The sequence below is a fragment of the Panthera uncia genome, chromosome E1 (assembly GCF_023721935.1).
Source record: "Panthera uncia isolate 11264 chromosome E1, Puncia_PCG_1.0, whole genome shotgun sequence".
Lineage (NCBI taxonomy): Eukaryota > Metazoa > Chordata > Mammalia > Carnivora > Felidae > Panthera > Panthera uncia.
In genome coordinates this window covers 15,044,155-15,059,267 of record NC_064814.1, presented here as the reverse complement: position 1 = coordinate 15,059,267, position 15,113 = coordinate 15,044,155, and the positions used below count along the sequence as shown (strand labels likewise).

Here is a 15,113-nt window from a genome sequence, read left to right as displayed (position 1 = left end):
TCAGGTATGGCTTAGGAATGATTTATTACAAGCAAGAAAAATTCAGCCTTGCAGAAATGCATTTCCAGAAAGCACTTGATATCAACCCTCAAAGTTCAGTTTTACTTTGCCACATTGGAGTAGTAAGTAGCTTTCTAAATATTTTTCAGTTAATCTCCCTTTTGAAATGTGTTGGTTATTGACTTAATCGCTGTGGTGAGAATTAGGACTTTGTTATTTTTTTTCATATTCCTGGAACAATATCATGGATTATTTTAGAGCCAAAAATATCACCTTTTTCCTTGACATAAAGAGAAATCACTGGAGTACCCTTATTCCTTGGGCAAGTCCATTTCTCTGAGCTTTTATTTTATGGATGACAAGTAATACCACCTTGCCTATCTCTTAGGGTTGTTGTAAGACTCGCATGAGATACTTCATATTTTGAAAGTGCTTTTCCATATTAATACAGCTCCTAAATTCAGTAATTAATATTTCAAGACATGGTTCCCTGTGTTTTAGCCTCTGAGTGACATAGGTATGTCAGAACTAATTAATATCGGTTTTTTTTTTTTTTTAAGTTTATTCATTTATTTTGAGAGGGAGAAAGCGTGAGTAGGGAAGGGACAGAGAGAATCCCAAGCAGGCCTTGTGCAGTCAGTGCGCAGAGCCCAGTGGGGCAGTTGAACCCTCTAAACCATGAGATTATGACCTGAGCCGAAATGAGGAGTCGGATGCTTAACCGACTGAGCCACCCATGTACCCCAGAACTAATTAAAATTATTTTTTTTAATTTTTTTTAATATTTATATATTCTTTTGAAAGAGAAAGAACATGAGCAGGGGAGGGGCAGAAAGGGGAAGACACAGAATCTGAATCAGGCTCCAGGCTCTGAGCTGTCAGCATAGATCCCAATGTGGGGCTCAAACCCATGAACTGTGAGATCATGACCTGAGCCGAAATTGGACGCTAAACCGACAGAGCCACCAGGCCCCCCACTAGTTAAAATTCTTAAAAGGCGATGTGGATCGCCATTTTTTTAAAGAAACTTTTGTTTACTTGTAAAATAAAGTTATCAATTAAATCTTGGTACATTTTATAAAAACAAGAGGTAAGGTTGTAATAAAATAGCAATAGCCTTGTCAGGCAACATACTATTTAACTCTGTGCAATAAAACACTTTGTTCATGCTATACTTATTCAACATAACTCACAGTTACTACAGACATTTCAGGAAGTTCATGGGACTCCCATGGACTTACTGTTGAAACTGAGAGATGTTTACAATCATAATATGCCATGGAAACTTGAAAACGTTACTTTTAGCAGGAGATAATGCTCATATTATTTGAATTGCTTCTAGCTGCTAAACAGCTGGGTTACAAGGACTGAAAGTGAAAAGCATTCTAAAAGCCCATGAACACTATTGTTCACACCTTTCTTCAGAACACACTTAACTTTAAACTTGTGTGACACATTTCATAGATAGCAAGCAACAGCACCCAGTACAAGCCTGAAGATGAAGTGCTGCTATGTAAACACTGCCACCTGTTCCCGTAAAAGAATTACAGGATATATACTCCAAAGCTGCCCCTTCCTGTAATTTCTATTGCATAGATCACATAATACGTGTATACACATATGTGTGTGTATATGCACATACAAAGAACATATTAAGATGGGGACACCTGGGTGGCTCAGTCAGTTAAGTGTCTCACTCTTGATCTCGGCTCAGGTCATGATCTCACAGTTAGTGGGTTCGAGCCCCACTTTGGGCTCTGTGCCAACAGCAGGGAGCCTGCTTGGGATTCTCTCTCTGCACCTGCCCCTGATCGCAAGTGCTCTCTCACTCAAAAAGAAAAAGAAAAAGGACTACGTTAAGACGACAGTGAAGTGTAATCACAGAGCAATTTATAGGCTGAATGTTTTGGGTTTTTTTTACACGTTGCTTGATGGAAGATTTTAGTATTTTACAGTCGTTTAGTAGGCATTCTATCCACTGCACTTTTTGAAATTTGAAAGATATTGAAATAAATTTTTTCCAACATTTTGGTAACAGGCAGCATTCCCCAAAATACTTGTACCCTCTGTCTACATGACCTGTTTGATCTGGTAACAACTGACCACAAAGACTGACTCAGTGGACTAACTAGAAAAATGATGAAGGCAAAGATTACCAATTTGATGAACTCAGCACAGAGATTTCAAATAACTTAGCAGGTCGGGAGCAGATCAGTTGTCTAAAAAAAGCCATAACCAGTTAGTTTGGTGCTGCAGGTAGAAGAGCGCATGGTGGAAAATAGCAGGTGTTGGCTCGCTGGGTGACACCTGTCGGAAAGGTGCAGTATCCGGTGGAATGGAGAGGAGTGGCCTCATCCTGACTACGGGACTGAAAGTTGTGTTCACTGCACTTGTCTTCTGTACGCACAGTTCGAAACCCCAAGGGAGTCCGGCTTTTACTATCTTTCTTTAAAAAAAAAAAAAAACGGTCAAAAAAATTCATAATAGGCTATGATACTAGCCCTAACACATACCTGTCAATGTTACGGATATTGTCATAGAAAGATACCTTTTTTTTTTTTTTAACGTTTATTTATTTTTGAGAGAGGGAGAGAGAGACAGAGCACGAGCAGGGGAGGAGCAGAAGAGAGAGACGGAGACACAGAATTTGAAGCAGGCTCCAGAATCTGAGCTGTCAGCACAGAGCCTGACACAGGGCTCAAACTAATAAACTGTGAGATCGTGACCTGACCCAAAGTCTGATGCCTAACCGACTGAGCCACCCAGGCGCCTCAAAAGATATCTTTCAAAAATCAGAACAGAGACTTAATTTTTTTAATCATAAGATTTGTACAATGTTTCTAGGATAGGATATTAAAAATGATTCAAATCCATGCATGATGGTAGATAATATTTCTAATTATTCCATTGAGTCCGTTTTTGGATCACCATTTTCATGGGGGTTTTTTTAAGTGTTTTAACTGATAAGTTGTACATTGATAGGAGAAAAAGTCTGCTTTCTGAAATCTCGTACTAGTTTCTCTGTAAGCATGCTACCAGAAGTTTTTGTTCTTGCCTCTTACCCAGCTCCTTCCTCTTTCCCTCCTCTGCCCTTCTCTTTCTCTCAGCAAGCTTGGCTTTTGTGGGAATGGGCGTACAATGTGAGGAAATTATGTTAGTTTGAGATTTCACTGTTCATTTTGGGAGAAGAACTGATTGGCTCAGTACATTAAGCTTCTGACTTCAGCTCAGGTCATGAACTAACCGTTCGTGAGTTCGAGCCCCACCTCAGGCTCTGTGCTGACAGCTCAGAGCCTGGAGCCTGCTTTGCATGCATTCATTCTCATTCTCTCTCTCTCTCTCTGTCTCTCTCCACCCCTCCCCTGCTTATGCTCTCTCTCTCAAAAATAAATAAACAACAACAAAAAAAGCAAAGCCTGATATTTAGAGGACCATAATAAACCTATTGAAATGTGAGTATTATTTAGCTAAATAGTACAGATTTTCTTGTGAAGGGAAAACCAGGGTTTTCCTTGTCTTTTAGACTTAAAAGTAACTGAATATCTGCTCTACAGATAGAATTATCAGTATGGATTATCATTATGGGTAATGGTGGATTGGGTGTCAGAGGACCTAGGTTCTGATCCCAGAGCAAAGTATTTAACATTCTGGGGTTCAGTATTCTCCTCTTGAAAGTGAAGCAGTTGAACTAGATAGAACTGGGAGAGACTTTAGAGATACTCTGTTGATAGTCAGGTATTCAATTATTGAGTCCACCTAACCCTGTGGAAAATCCAGTTAGACCATACATCTTTAGTAGTTTTATTATCTTTTTGTTGTTGTTGTTGCTGTTAAAGTAATCTCTATGTGAGGCTCAAATTCACAACCCCAAGATCAAGAGCCACATGCTCTACCAACTTAGCCAGCCAGGTGCCCCAGTGATTTTATTATTTCTATGTTGGTTTTGAGTGACAGTATTTGGTTCTCACCTTTCTCCATAAATATCAAAAGGAAACATTAATGTGATCTTTACTTCTTACAGGTTCAGCATGCACTGAAAAAATCTGAGAAGGCTTTGGATACCCTAAACAAAGCCATTGTTATTGATCCCAAGAACCCTCTATGCAAATTTCACAGAGCCTCAGTTTTATTTGCAAATGAAAAATATAAGGTAAGATACATATTTTAATGGTTTTCAGCATTTTATTGCTTAAGATTTGCCCCTTCTTTTAATAAACCAAAAGTTATTTATAGTTTTCATCTCTGATAGTTTATTTTCCCATTTTCAAAAGCTATTTATTTTCTTTTGTGATTTTTATTTTTTCACGAAATACTGATATGCAGGATGAGTGTGTGGCTACTTAGGAATATGTCATTATCCCTTATAAAGATTCCGTATATAGAACGGCAGTTTTTCCATCAGGGAGTTATCTTAAAGGTAAGACCTAAACCATCCCCTAAGACCAATATATCTGAGCAGGTGACAAATGAATGTTTGTGCATAATCCAACAAATATGTACTGAGTACCTGCCTATTCCATGTCAGGGACTAGGGATAAAGGGGCAAAAGCAAAGCAATCACATTTCCTACCTTTGAAGAGCTCACCAGCTAGCACCCTTCCAGAGGGACAATAGACATTAATCAAATAATCACAAAAAAAGTGCGTGCTGAGTACATAAAGGAAAAGTATAGTGAGTTATAAAAGCTTAGAACAAGGCTACTTGATCTAGTCTGATGTGTTTCTCTCTTTAGTTCTCACTCTGTTTTCCCAATTACGGAGCTGTAGCCTGAAAAAAATACATACATACATATACTGAGAAAAGAAGAGAAGGAAAATTGAGAAAGAGAAAAGAGGCATAAAGTGACATGGGTTTTTTTGTTATCATTTACTGAATCACAAACCATGACTCCAAAGTGTTGATTGAAAGTTCAGTTTACTTTTTTAATAAATTTAGGCTCTTCTTTCTAAAAAGAGTAAAAACTTACCGAAGAAACAAAAAACCCAAAGTTAAGTGCACAGAAAATGTTGGACCAAATAATCCATTTCAGTAGACTCTCCCAAGAAGTCAGTTCTTCCAGTACACATTGACATTTGCTGAAATTGAAAAATACAAGACCAATATTAAGCTCTTAACATTTGCAGACTAATAAAGATATATAAGGGATCAGTCATCTAATTTATTCGTTGTCATTTATTCAGTGATTTCCACTAATCTTACTCTGTTTTTCTTTATCAAAGAAGTGGATGTCTAGTCCTTACTGTTTTTGTTCTTTTATAAAAGCTTCTTTTAAATCTAATAAACAACTTTTAGGGACGCCTGGCTGGCTCAGTTGGTTAAGCACCCAACTCTTCGGCTCAGGTCACGATCTCACTGTCATAAGATCAAACCGGTGTCAGGCTCTGCGCTGGGCATAGACCTTTTGCTTAAGATTCTCTCCCTCAGCCCCTCCCCAGCTTGCGCCACGTGCATACACACTCTCCAAAAAAAAAAGGAAAAAGAAAAAAATAGATCTAATAAGCACTTTTCAACTTTAACTTGTTCTTTGAGGTGCTGTAATTGTAATTCATCATTTGTTTTCATGTTTTTGCTTCACTGGACCTCTTTATTTTTTTTTTTTTTTTAGGTTTATTTGTTTATTTTGAGAGAGAGTGAGCAGGGGAAGGATGGGGGGTGGGTAAGGGGGGGAGACTCCCAAGAAGTCTCCGTACTGTCAACACAGAGCCCCCCACACAGAGCCCAAACACGAACCATGAGAACCATGAGATCGTGACCTGAGCCGAAACCAAGAGTCAGCCACTTAACCAACTGAGCCACCCAGGCACCCCTGTAACCTCTTTAGATATGGGGTCAGGTTCTTCAGTTGAAGGATTTTATTCAATTATTCTTAAGGCCATTTTAATGCCAACACACCTACCAGATATTATGCCATTTAAGTCAGCCCTGTACTTGCTTCAAGAAGCCCAAGTTCTAATCTTTCCCGTTGTTCAAGTTATAGCCATTTTTGAGTATCAGCTAAATGATAAGACCTACTTTGAAGCACGGGTGTATCCAGTATACCTATATTAAAATAATATAAAAAGGGGCATAAGTAAAAGTTACTGATTGCTTCCAAAATGTCTTGGCTCCAAAATGAAAATCCAATGGTGTTAGAGGGCCACCTCAACCTCTCTGTGGCAAAAGCATTGCTAATATCACCCCATTTAATGTGCTGTAAATCTTAAGTCTTTTTAGGGCAAAAATGAGAACTCTGACACTATGTTAGACACTGTTTCTCAATGAGTCTTTGTAATTAGATTATCAAGGTGGGGAGGTATGATAGATGCATGAAATTTTTATAACAATTACAACACAGTGAGAAAAGCTGTCAGTTCTGAAACGTGTGTGGTGTAGCAGCGAAGGATTGGAGTGCATTGTTCCGACTGAGATTGCTTTAAAGCAGTGATTCTCAAAGTGTGGTCTGAGAACATCTGGAGGTCCCCAGAAATCCTTTCAAGGAGTAAACAAGGTCAAAATTATCTTCATAATAATATTTAGATGTTATTTGCCTTTTTCACTCTTATTCTCACGAGTGTACAGTGGAATTTTCCAAAAGCTACATGACATAATGGATTGAATGCAGAAGCAGATAAGAGAGTGCAGCTATTTTCTGTCAACCAGAGATTTGCAAAAATATTAACCAATGCCATTATTCTTACTGACTTATTATTCTGAAAAAGTTATTTTTCATTAAAAAGATATTATCTGTGTTAACAAGTAATGGCTTTATTGTTACTTTTAAATTAATGGATCAATATTTTTTAAGCTTTTCAAGTTTTAATTTCTGATATGGTAAGTATTGATAGCTATAGCCCACATTAACAAAAATTCTTCGGGTTCCTCAATAAACGTTAAGAGTATAAAGAGGTCTGGAGACCCAACAAGTGTGAGAACTGCTTCTCTGTGGTATTACAAGTCAGCCCCAGGCTTCTTCATTGTGATACAGGCTTCATCAGTCCCTGTCAGTAATGTCGGACAGGTGTAACCGTGATTGTTAAGTAACTAATATCCATGACCACAGATCTTTTATCTTGAGACTTTATTCCGTGTATATTTTACAATATTTACTAGTATGGAAGGAAAAGAGAACAGTCTACCTCGTAGACTTACCACATGTAGTAAATCTTCCATTCCTAGACAGGCAGATGTGATTCTCAGACCCATTCCGCCCAGCGGTCCTTTGAGTTTATTTCTCGTGGGTTGCCAGCAGTTAGGAACATGTGAAATGTTCAGGCTGCACCAGAGCCCCCTACATACTTGTGTAAAAAACACAGCCTTTGACACAAACACACTGTCCCAAGAGAGTGTGCACGCGCGTTTGTGTGTGTGTGTGCCTTTACTCTTTTCTCAATCCTTTTTATTACAGAAAATTTCACACATCACTCTAGTATGGTAACGAATCTGTGGAATCTACCACACAGCTACTTTCACACTGCTTTCCACAAAAATATTGTATGTGAACCTTTCATTTTAGATACTGCCAGTAAAAATTTTACAAAAGCCAAGAAATTACATTTGGCCTTAGGTGAAGGGAGGGTGGGATGGGACTGTATTAAACTTTTTTATAACTGGGAAGTAAGATTGGTTCCTTTCCACCCTTTTCAGAGAAATAAAACTAAAGTCTTATACCAATCAACGTATAAATCCCCTTATGTTACCTAAATTCTATAATCCTCTGATACATTTGCGAGCCCACTATCTTTGATCACTGCTTTAGTCCTTGTATCTCTGTGGGGGCTTTTTATGAAAGTAATAGGCCTGTTACCAAACAACTCAAATAATATGAAAGTATAAAAAAAATACGAGGTTGAATGTGCCTTATAAGCTGACCCTCCAAGGGAGGAGCATTATTAACAACTCAGAACACACTTCTCTAGATCTTTTTCTCATCATGTACATATTTTTAATTGTAACAAAGTAGGCTTACACTACTGTGGTAGGCAGAGTAATGACCCCTCGAGGATGTCCAGGCCCTAATCCTTGGTTCCTGTGACTATGTTACCTTACACGGCAGAAGAAACTTTGCAGATGTGATTAAGGATGTGGACCTTGAGTTGGGGAGAGTATCCTGTGTTATTCAGGTGGGCCCAGTCTGATCACGTGTCTCTTAAAGATCACATGGAGGATCTTTGCCAGCTGTGGTCAGAACCAACGTGAGAAGGCCTCGGCCCACCTCTGTTGCCTTTGAAGACGGAGGAAGGAGGCTACAAGCCAAAAAATGCGGGCAGCCTTTAAGACGTCTGGGAAGAAAGGCAGGGAAACAGATAACCCTCAGAAAGGAAGACACCTTGATTTTAGCCCAGTGTGATTTAAATTGTATTTCTAATGCACAGACTATAAGATGAAAAAATGTGTTTTATTTGCCATCAAAATTGTGGTAATTTGTTATGACAAAATAAGAAGCTAATACAACTACACGTATTCTGTAATTTGCTTTTTCTTCCACTTTAACATTTCTGTGGATAGATATTTGGTATTTATCTTTTTTTTTTTTTTAACCTGACTTACTTTGGATTTTGTTTTACTACAAAGAGGTATGTATAGAGAAGAAAAGTAGATAATCTCTGTGGACATTAAAGAGAAATAAAGTATAATATTCATTTTAGAAAATTCAAAAAATTGAGAAAGCTGCCATGTTAAAAATAGAAAGTCTTCCCCTTTACCTCAGTCATCCCCTCTCCAAAGGTAAGCCACCTTTACCCTGATTAGGGGCATATAGGTATTGATTTCTGCCAGAAAAAAAAGGAAACATATATGTGCTCACATAAGTGTATTTATAAAGTGTTTATGAGAATACCCACATAACTATTCGTATATGTGTCATATATATGTTTTGTTGCAAAAGAAATAGTATTGCACATACTTTATTGTATTTTTTTTTTTTTTTTTTTTTTTTAGCATAGAGTTAAGTACCTACAGATCTAGTGTTCCATAGAGGATGGACCATAATTTATTTTAACTAGGCTGTGATTAGACACGCCTTCATTGCTTCTAATGATTTGCAGTAACATGTTGAATGGAATCTTCTTACAAAGATGGCTTAATGAACTTTTTTGAATATGTCCCTGGGATAAATTCGTAGCAGCAGGATTGCTGAATTAATGGTTACATGCAGTTTTTAACATAATAGGTAATGCTAAATAGAGTTCACAAACAAGCTTTGCATCAGTTCACATTTCCACCTTCAGTGATGAGAATGCCTCATTCCCCTCAGTCATGGTAACTTTATATATCAAGTTATTTTTATTTTTGTCCATTTGCTTAGGTGAAAAGCAGACAGTATCTCAGTTGGGGACCCAGTTTTATTTTTGATCATCATGTCTTTCTTTTAAATACAAATCTTTTTTCTCTATCTTTTCTCTCAATTTCCCCAACCCCTTTAGCGATGATCAAAAGATTTGTAGACGATTTTGACTTAATTCAGAGGGTTAAATTTTAGACTCTTCATCATTAGTTAAAATAGCAGGTTGGTATTCAAAGCTTGGTGCTTGCATCAGGGAGAAGGTCTATGAACAGAATTTCAGAATTATTTTGTTCTGCAACTTAGTTTCCGAAGCTCTTACGCACACAGTGTAATGGAGCATTGTTATTTTATATAAAACGGTGACCAAAGCAAGTATTGTCACCACCTGCGTGTGTGTGTTCTCAGTGTACTCTGGTGAATTCCTGCCATTTCTTAGTCCCTGTTGTCATAAGTATTTTTCATGCATTTTATTTCATGACAAGAATTAATGCAAGAAGGAAGTGCATTGATAAAGATCTAGTAAGCTTTAGTTAAGATGATTTGGGAAATCAAATAACACTTGCTTAGTTAGAACTTTGTAAAATTTTGCTACTCTGTTTTTCTTTGCTTTTTTCAGTCTGCTTTACAAGAACTTGAAGAATTGAAACAAATTGTTCCCAAAGAATCCCTCGTTTACTTCTTAATAGGAAAGGTAAAGATTGGGGCCAAGGTCCTAAACTGTGACTTTCGTAACAAACATTAACTTCTGAAGGAGAAATATTATACATATTATGCAACATCTCTTGAGCAAACTCAACTAGATCTCTGAACTAAATGCTCTGGGAATGAAGAACAGAGTTAGTTATAAGATCTAAGAAGATGATATCCTGCTGAAGGAATAAGAACATACACCGTATATCCTAACCATACTATGGTTTTGGAAGTATATTAGCACTTGCAGCCAGTGGCCGTGAGTTCATAACTGAGACTATATCTTGGAAAGCTCTTAGCTTCCAATTATCCGTAAAATATGTAGGAATCCCCCCAAAAAAGTCAATTAATGGCTGGTGTTGTCTTAATTAGAAGAAACGACTTCCGAGATTTCCAAAGCCAGACTAGTAAGGACTTTACAGACTGGGCCCCTAAACGCCAACTGGTTAAGGAGGCTGAGAACGGTGGACAGGTGTTCGGAGTTGATATAACAATGTTTGAAATCAGTGGAAATGAATTGCTAATCAAGCAGCTTATAGTCCGTTTCTTTCAATTGTCATTGATCCAATCAGAATGTGATTTATTGGAAGCTCACTATTGGAGAGACAGAGACAAGGAATTCTGAAAATATCTATATCAAAAGTAACTCAAAAGTTAGTCTGAGTTCCTCTGTAGGATGAAAATGACCTACTCATCAGAATGGGTTTACAGCATGTAAATTAGAAGCCTATTTGAATTGTTAATGTTTAGGATTTTATAATTGAAGCTCACAACTTAATGAAAAATGTAGTGCTGCTGTTTATTTTTAGGTTTACAAGAAGTTAGGTCAAACGCACCTCGCCCTGATGAATTTCTCTTGGGCTATGGATTTAGATCCTAAAGGAGCCAATAACCAGATTAAAGAGGCAATTGACAAGCGCTACCTTCCAGATGATGAGGAGCCAATAACCCAAGAAGAGCAAATCAGTGAGTACCATCCATATGAATTAGATTTCTAAGTGTATCGAACCAGAGGGCTAGTAAAACATCAACTCAGAGGTAGGCAGAGCAGTACAGATATTTCTTTATGACACAGAGTAAACATTTTTTCAAGTATTGAGTATTCAGAAAGCTACCTTTTGCATAAGAATTTGTGGGCTGCTTTTTAATTTTCTTTTTTTTTTTTTTTTTTTTTAAGTTTATTTGAGAGAGAGAGAGAACGAGTTGGGGAGGGGCAGAGAGAGAGGGAGAATCCCAAGCAGATTCCACGCTCCATGCTGAGCCCAACATGGGGCTCAGTCTCATGACCCTGAGATCATGACCTAAGCCAAAATCAAGAGGCGGACGCTTAACCAACTGAGCCACCCAGGCACCCCTAACTTATTTTTCTAACCATGGTATATTCTTTATACCAAATGGAATTTTAGGGAAATTAAATTAGGGCAATATATTAACAAAGTGCATGTGGAGTCAGGTAACTAGTCTATCGGTTTTGAACCTAATTTGCTGTGTGACTTTAACAAATCCTTGGCAGATTTTTACCTGGACCTCAGTTTAAGTTTAAATATGTAACTAATGCCTGCCTGCCTTATCTGCTTCATAGGAATTCAGAGTGGGATGGGCAGGATGATAGATGTGACAATATGTTGAAGACATTATAAGTGATAAGTAAATGAATAATAAATTTGTGCACATTTTTAAAAATATATTTAATTTTTTTTAACATTTATTTAGTTTTGAAAGGCAGAGCACTAACATGGAAGGGGGCACCGAGAGAGACTCCGAAACAGGCTTCATACTCTGAGCTGAGCACAGACCCCAACTCGGGGCTTGAACTCATGAACCTTGAGATCATGACCTGAGCCGACGTCAGATGCTTAACCGACTAAGCCACCCAGGGGCCCCAATTTTGCACATTTTAAAGTATTGACAGATCTGCAGTAACTATTCAAATTCTATGAAGCTCTGGCAAATTCACAATCCAAAAATATGGCTTATATGTATTAATTGAAGGGTCAAGAGGAAGGAACAGAGTTTAAGGCAGTAGTAAATACTCTATCCCTAAATTGAGTATATATCTTAAAATAAGTAGTGAGAACTAAGTCCTCACATAATAGTATTTTTTTAGGGCCACCTGGGTAGCTCAGTCAGTTAGGCGTCTGACCCTTAGTTTTGACTCAGGTCATGATCTCATGGTTCATGATATCGAGCCCCACGTCAGGCTCCGCACTAACGGCACAGAGCCTGGTTGGGATTCTCTCTCTCCCCCTCTCTCTTTCTGCCCCTCCCTCACTCATGCACATGTGCTCTCTCTCAAGTAAATAAATACTTTTTTTAAAAAAAAGTAGTATTTTTTAATAAGAGAATTGAGAAACTTCTGATGAGGCAAACTAAGATGGTTTTTTCCAGAAAACTTGGCAAAAGGCTGTAATTAAAATTATAATTCCTATAATCCCAATAACCCTTTTTGAACTGAGGGTTATATTCTATATTTCTGTGGACTAGCAGGGACTATTCCCAGAGGGGAGTCAACAGTTGGAGGGAATGTCAGTCTTTTTTTAATGTCATGGAGAACTAGTTCTAATTCCTGGTGTTGGAATAAGGAATTTATTAGGGAGAGGTAGCTTTGTTAAAACTCTTAAAGGTTAAATGCAGTAAACCAGTCTTGTCAGACATGCTGTAAAATAAGGAATCTGAATTGCATTTGATTGAAGGATGTCAGGATTTTAAGGGCCTTAATTTAAGATCTCATCTCTACGTAGAATAGTCTCCCTTGTTTTCATGAACCAACAAGAGATATTCATCAGACACCTGACTGTAGACTTTTGTTTTATTTTTAAAGTGGGAACAGATGAATCCCAGGAGAGCAGCATGACAGACGCAGACGACACACAACTTCATGCAGCTGAAAGTGATGAGTTTTAACTTCCGGAAACCAGACTTTTGCAACTGGATGTGTGATTAGTGCTGACATGTTTCTTGTCCCTCCATATACTGAGTCTTCACTCTTGAGCCGGCAGTGTCATCATCCATCACTTAGACAATGAGTGTGCCACTTTCATTGGACCCTGACTGTACACAGAATGAAAGGCAGTGCAATATTTAGCTGCTAACAAGACTGGCTCTTTCACCAGTACGAATGACAATTTAGGGGGGTAAGATGGGGAACTTTCTTTTCTTTTCTTTTCTTTTCTTTTTTTTTTCTTTAATCTCCCTTTGTTGAAAGCTATCATGGAAGGAAGAGTTAACGTTTTATCTTGAAGGAACCGTTAGGTATGGAAAATAGTGATGACCAGAATTTTTTGGTCGTTTTCCAAAAATTTGTTTTCATTTGGTTCTGTTCCTGATTAACAGAGTGACTGACCTTCATTTCTAGGTTCTTCAAGAATGGTGTTAGCAAGTGCCAGATGGAACAATAAAAGACATTGCCTATAACAGAGTAACTTGATTGCCAAGGAATGTAAATTACCTTAAACTTGCAGTGTCTCCCATAAACAAATGTAATGGGCATATTGGGACTCATGTGTAGGAATCAAATATCCCTCCATACAGCGTACACTTATTCTTGGCAAGAATGCTTTAATGTCTAACCAAGAATTTTAATTTATTCATCTTGCTTCAAAGTGTTGATCATTGTCTTGGTATTGCAGACTTTCAAGTTGTTCCCTTACCATTTTGCCTCTTCTCTTTGAGCTCTGTGGGATCACCTTAAACATTCAGAGATGATAGAGTGTTTGCCCACTGAAAAGCCAAAACAAGGCCCTTAATAACCATTTATGTTCACCATAAGAATCAAAATGAGAACACTAAAGTGGAGAGACTTAAAAGAGATCATGATAGCAAAGCCTTAATACAATCAAAATTGTACCATGACCTTGAATCTATATTTGTTCAAGAAAGTATCCCTTTGACTTTTCTAAGTGTTTAAGCAGGGTGCAAGAATGTGTAGTTACCTTTGGTTGAGGTCATTTCCATTCTTTTCAGCTCTCTGCTTCAAATTATTTTCAGTAGTGTGAGTCACAAAACGTTTACCAAGAGTGATTGGGTTTAGGGTATTAGAAATTTTTAGCTGGGGGGAAAAAAACAACCATTCTTATGAAGGAGATGAGTTCTCTCCTGAGTGTGTCGTAATATAGATTGGTGTCTTTGGGGAATGGCCACAATTTTAAAGATCTAATTATGCATAATAAAATGGGAATTATTGGAATTTCACAGTAACAGATTTAAAGTCTTAAATTGTGTATCTCCTTTATTGTAATGTATTGAAATTTTTAGAGAAACTTTAGTTGTTAACATTTTTTTAAGTGCCAATGTCAGAATATAACAAATTATAGTTTCTTACGAACGACAGGCCTACGGTTATTATTTTGGATTCTTTGATGAAGGACAAATTTATCTACTGGTTACCTGTACGTGTTAGTCAAGTTGTGAAAATAAGGTGGACTACAGAAGATGTGAAGAAAATTTTAGCCTGTAGACTCAGTTACTTTCTATCATTTACTATTAATCTCACTTGAATGTGGATTAGATACCATTATAAATTAATTCAAGTCCGAGTCTTAGATTAGGTAATTGGTGCCAGAGAGGTATTTAACAAAATTTCCTACCTAAATCTATGTAATATGTGCTGCTTAAAAAAATAATTTATAAGAAAAAAGAAAGTTTGGGAGTAAATGAAGATCATTAAAAATTCCCAAAGGCTAGCACTTGGATTCTAACAAATATTCCATTTTATTCATTAGTTCTGTAATATTTAATTTTATACTCTTTTATTTTTTTTAATTGGCAAATCATAAGCCAGCGCTATAACAGTATCAAATAGAGAATTTCATAGAAAGCTTCAACCTGAGCTCTGTTACAAAGCCTGGAGAACGCTAAGCTCAGAACATAATTTGCTGATGTATAGTTATCTTTTCTATAGTAGGAATTTATGTCCTGTGCCAGAGGTGAGAGCCTGTCTGGTACTTATTTTGAGACCAAGCATAAAAAGATAGTTGTGGAGGGTACACCATGGCAGTGGCTGGCTGAGGGACACTCAGCCCAAGCTTAGCCTGATTTCATTTTCCTCACACCTACTTTCAAAATATTTAGGTATTTGAAGCCTTAGTCCCACCTAGTAACTGTTTTTGGCTTGCTTGCTTTTTTTTTTTTTTTTTTTTTTTTTTTTTTTGGGCTTTTTTTT

General features: G+C 37.4%; 1 protein-coding gene across 10 annotated transcripts in view; it reads left to right on the top strand.

The window, feature by feature from the left end:
* Positions 1–15,113, top strand: part of CDC27 (cell division cycle 27) — an 803,505-nt gene extending 788,392 nt beyond the window's left edge. For 6 of the 10 annotated variants that reach the window (XM_049637569.1, XM_049637568.1, XM_049637567.1 and 3 more), the window contains 5 exons: positions 5–122; positions 4,022–4,150; positions 9,879–9,953; positions 10,762–10,918; positions 12,774–15,113. In XM_049637569.1, the coding sequence (XP_049493526.1) occupies positions 5–122; positions 4,022–4,150; positions 9,879–9,953; positions 10,762–10,918; positions 12,774–12,856 (562 nt within the window). In that variant the 3' untranslated portion in view covers positions 12,857–15,113. The remainder of the gene's footprint in view (positions 1–4; positions 123–4,021; positions 4,151–9,878; positions 9,954–10,761; positions 10,919–12,773) is intronic. The other 4 variants (XM_049637574.1, XM_049637576.1, XM_049637575.1 and 1 more) reach the window with 2 other exon arrangements.